This window comes from Carassius carassius, chromosome 2 (assembly GCF_963082965.1).
Source record: "Carassius carassius chromosome 2, fCarCar2.1, whole genome shotgun sequence".
Classification (NCBI taxonomy): Eukaryota; Metazoa; Chordata; class Actinopteri; order Cypriniformes; family Cyprinidae; genus Carassius; species Carassius carassius.
This window is the reverse complement of record NC_081756.1, coordinates 35,580,572-35,585,309: the sequence shown is the minus strand read 5'-3', so window position 1 is coordinate 35,585,309 and position 4,738 is coordinate 35,580,572. Positions and strand designations below refer to the sequence as shown.

The following is a 4,738-nucleotide window of genomic DNA, read 5'->3' as shown; positions in this document are numbered from 1 at the left end:
GCGCCTATTCTCCACTACTGACAGGATTAAAACATAAATTCGATATCAATGGCAACTTCTCGCCTAAAGCACCTCGTCATACTTTCTCATGAGCGTGAGATTGGATTATGATGAAATTATCGCGAGTTACACACAAAGCCAAGACGTCTACGTTTTGTTTAAGATAACTTGTTTGGGCTCCAAAAAAATCTAATTGGTAAGACAACATTTCCATGATCAGAGAGTGTTTATTTGTGTTAGAAATTTCTTATGAATAGTAGATTGAAATGTACATTAATTTAAAAGTAAATTTTGTGATCTTTTGGGATGCTGCTGGTGCTGTACTGCATATTCACATTTACCTTTATATTATGTACTTGTACCAATAATCTCTCTCTTTCTCTCTCCCTCTCTCTCGCTCTCTGTCTTTCAGCAACCTGTCTGCTCTGGAGCCAGATGTTAGTCTGCTGCTTGCCACAATGAGCAGGTTTTCTCCAGCAAACATACATGATCTTTGTTTATTCTTATTGTTCTCTTGGAATTTATTAGAAATACACTGATGTTCTGTCAGTGTCATATATATTGCATTAGTTTTATCATTTTATAAAATAGATAACTTCAAATTCTCACAGGTTAAGCTGCAAATGCATGTTTGACAACAGTTATACTGAGTTGCATTAGTTGGCAAGAACTGGCTATTTCAGTTTAAAATGAACACAATTACTGAACACTGATGTCTTGTTACAGTGGTCATATAGCAGCACAATATCTATATTTGTCTTCCCTGCAATAGGCATTGTAGCTGCTTGTTATAAATTAATTTTGTTGTATATTCATCAGTTTGTTGGCTAACAATAAATCACATGTAACTTATCTTAACTGTCAAGTTATTTTATCCCATATTGTAAAATTTGTGTAATTTGAGAGTAGTCATTAAGGTCCACCCTATTCCACCAAGGTCCACTCAGTTTAAAATTTCTGGCCTCGCCACTGTTTCAGTGTATTGTATTTATGGTTTATGGTTAGTATGATGCAGTTTGATGAGTTAGTATGATGGTTAGTATGATGCAGCACAGGGTGAATCAGTGATGAGAAAAAACAAACAAGACAAGGGTCTTCCCTCAAATAAACAAAAACATTACAAATGGTGTGTATCATCCTGTTTTAATATTGTGTGTGCATGCTGCCATTTGATATGTTTTGTTATGGTAATGGTTATATGTGTGTGTGTGCGTTTCCTCATCTGTTGACTTAATAAATGTAATTTGCTGTGGGAGTCTGGGGTAGCTCCAGTAATGAGTCTTGTGCGCACATGCACTCGTGCCTCTCATCCTCCCCACAATCCCCTCCAGCCTCACTCTTACTCCATACTTCATATCCGTCTGTATTACATGTCTATCTATTTCTTTCTTTAAAATTCTAATTCAGATTACCACATTTTTACCCTCTAAAAAAATATCCTGAAACCCAAAAAGTTTTTGGTGATTAAAAAATAAAATCCCATTGTTTTTGCCTATACATATAACTTAAAGTCATTTTATATTTTAAACAACTGAGTCCCAGTGACCATAGCATAACATGAATAAAATATAATTTTATATTATATACAACCCCCCGCTACACAGGCCTCTTCTGGAATGGTCTCGACCCTTCAGGATGAGCCAACCACCTCCTCCGCTACACAGGCCTCTTCTGGAATGGTCTCGACCCTTCAGGATGAGCCAACCACCTCCTCCGCTACACATATGTCTCCACAAATATCTGATATTGAGGATGAAGACCCCTTTGCCTCTACTTCTCCCCAGCATGAGCTTTCAGGTGTGCATATCGTGTGTGTGTGTGTGTGTGTGTGTGTGTGTGTGTGTGTGTGTGTAGGCCACAAGACAACTGGACAACTGGAATTTAATGTAATTGTAATATTTATGACAATTTATGACTAGGACTATGTTTTTTCACTGCTATGTGTTTTGAGTAATATGCCAATATGCTGTCTGATAGAAATGCCTGGAGCTGAACCCCCACTGGGCCCCACTGGTGAGGATGAGCCTCTGTCAACCGACCCTGCTAACTTGCCCTCATATCTGACTGACAGGATACGGACTGAGCTGGTTCGCAGAGGACCAAGTAAGGTGCCACCTGGCTTTGTTTTCCGTAGGAATGAGAGTGATGGGAGAAGTTGCCACCACCAATATTTTAAGAAGACATTAGTAAGTGGTGAAAAGATGGCAAGAAGTTGGCTGATTTATTCAATTAAGAACAACAGCCTCTTTTGCTTCTGCTGCAAATTGTTTTCCAAGAGGAACATCAATTTAACAAGTGCAGGAATGGCAAATTGGAAACATGCAAGCAATTATCTCACATCACATGAAAACAGTACAGAACACCTCAATTGCATGAAAGCATGGAAGGAACTGTCAGTGAGGTTAAAAAGTGGGACAACTATTGATAAGCAGGAGATGGCACTTCTGGAGGCTGAAAGGGTGAGATGGAGAGCAGTGCTGACACGTCTCACTGCTATCGTGCAGTCACTGGCCATTCGAAATTTGGCACACAGAAACACTGTTCACACCATCAAATGGGAACTTCCTCAAAGAGGTCGAACTTATGGCCAGGTTTGATCCCATCATGAAAGATCACCTTAACCGTGTCGAAAGAGGAACAGCAAGTCATAACAGCTACCTAGGCCATCATGTGCAGAATGAGCTGATTGATTTGTTGAGCAGCAAAATCATATCTGCTATAGTGGATGACATCAAGCAGGCAAAGTTTTTTTCCAATAATTTTGGATTGCACCCCAGATATAAGCCACACAGAACAGTTGTCAGTGGTCATTAGAGTGGTGTCACTGATGGAGAAGCCCCATATCAGGGAACATTTTATGGGATTTTTGGAGGCAGAGGAGTCCACAGGCCAGCACTTGGAATCCATGATCCTGACGAGACTTGAGGAGTTGGGAATTCCTTTTGAAGACTGCAGAGGACAGTCATATGACAACGGGGCAAACATGAATGGCAAAAAAAAGGGAGTTCAAGCCAGACTCTTAGAAAAGAATCCCCGAGCTCTGTTTGTGCCATGTGGGGCACATACATTGAATTTAGTTGTGTTGCTAAGGGATCTGTTGATGCTTTAAGTTACTTTGGTGTCCTGCAAAAGCTGTACACATTATTTTCAGCCTCCACCCAAAGATGGGCCAAACTAAAGAACCATGTGAGCATCACCTTAAAGATCTGGGCAGAAACAAGGTTGGAGAGCAAGGTCAAGAGCGTCGAGCCCATGAGGTACCAGTGAGAGAGGCTTTAATTGAGGTGAGAGACCACACCAAAGACCCTGCTATAAAGGCTGAGGCCCAGTCTTTGTCTGAGGAGGTGGGGTTGTACTGCTTCAGCATCTGCACAGTTGTTTGGTATGACATGCTATCTGCAATACAGCATGCCAGCAAACTCATGCAGTCTCCTAACATGCATGTGGACCTAGCCGTGAGTCTTTTGAAGAAGACTGAGCGAGATCTCCTGAGCTACAGGGCAACTGGCTTTGTGACTGCACAGATGGCGGCCAAAAAGATTTGTGAAGATATGAATGTGGAGGCTGTATTAAAACAAAAAAGGCTGAGGTCCACAAAGCGCCACTTCTCATATGAATCACATGATGAGCCTTTCAGTGATGCACTTAGGAATTTGGAGGTTGAATTCTTCAATGTTGTTGTTGATGCAGCCACGTCAGCCATCAAAGAGAGATTTTTCACATTGGAAAATGTGGGAAAGAAATTCGGAGTTTTGACCAATTTCATTTGACCAAAGTCTTGCAGACGTGGAGCTGACAGATCAATGCGAGGCACTTGCCACCACACTGCACTTTAAGGGGCACTCTGATTTGGACAGTAAAGAGCTTGTGCAGGAAATTAAGAACTTCCCTGACCTGCCATCAAAGACCATGAGCCTCCTTGAGCTTATCACTTTTATGGATGATAAGGATCTATCAGAGATCTACCCCAACTTTTGGACTGCTCTCAGGATTGCACTTACTCTGCCAGTCACTGTGGCTAAAGCAGAGAGGAGCATTTCAAAACTGAAGTTGATCAAGTCATACCTGAGGTCCACCATGTCACAGGATCGGCTCACTGGACTTGCCGTCATCAGTATCAATCACTTAATAGGGGAGCAGATTTCATACGATGACATCATTGATGATTTTGCATTAAGGAAGGCAAGAAAGGTCAGGTTTTAGTTTGTTTTCTGTTCTTTAGTTTGTTTTCTGTTCTGGGCCTATGCCCTCTTTAGTGTTTTTTCACATTTGTGTGATGAAGAATTTGTGTTATTTAGAATATTTATTCTTTATTTTATTTGTATAATATTCTTAATATTTTTTGTTGATAATATTGTTGCTCTCTGCTTTTGTTATTTTTATATATCTGATTGTATATATTTTTGGCATATTAATATAGTGTATATTTATTTAAGTTCTGATAACTTATACTCATATTTTGTGCAGAATGGTGTTCATTGTCCTTTGGCAATGTTGGACGTGGAAATTGTGCACCTTAAAAAGTGTGTTTGCTGTTTAAATTGCAATAGTTAATAACTTAATTCTCTTAAGTCTGGCTTTCTAATGAAGGATTTGTGCAATTGAGAAATTACCACTTATTTTGTTATAATAAAATATAACTGTTTGTGCAGAACTTTGTTTGTTATTTTTGTGTGTGTGTGGGTGTGGTTACTAGTTGTTTTGATTAGTGTCACCAGCTGTCGTTAATTCCAGTTCC

The 4,738-nt window shown here is 39.9% G+C and overlaps 1 protein-coding gene across 1 annotated transcript; it reads left to right on the top strand.

Moving 5' to 3' along the window:
- Window positions 1–1,596: 1,596 nt before the first annotated feature.
- LOC132098940 (zinc finger MYM-type protein 5-like) lies at window positions 1,597–2,597 on the top strand. Its single transcript, XM_059505254.1, has 2 exons — window positions 1,597–1,797; window positions 1,978–2,597. Exons 1-2 carry the CDS (start codon window positions 1,617–1,619, stop codon window positions 2,595–2,597), a joined length of 801 nt encoding a protein of 266 aa, XP_059361237.1. The 5' UTR covers window positions 1,597–1,616.
- Window positions 2,598–4,738: the final 2,141 nt, after the last annotated feature.

Excerpts from the sequence above, each read along its gene's own strand:
- LOC132098940 (XM_059505254.1), top strand. The coding sequence starts at position 1,617 with ATGGTCTCGACCCTTCAGGATGAGCCAACCACCTCCTCCGCTACACAG. Across the intron at positions 1,798-1,977 it reads TCCCCAGCATGAGCTTTCAG|AAATGCCTGGAGCTGAACCC; the intron begins GTGTGCATATCG and ends GCTGTCTGATAG.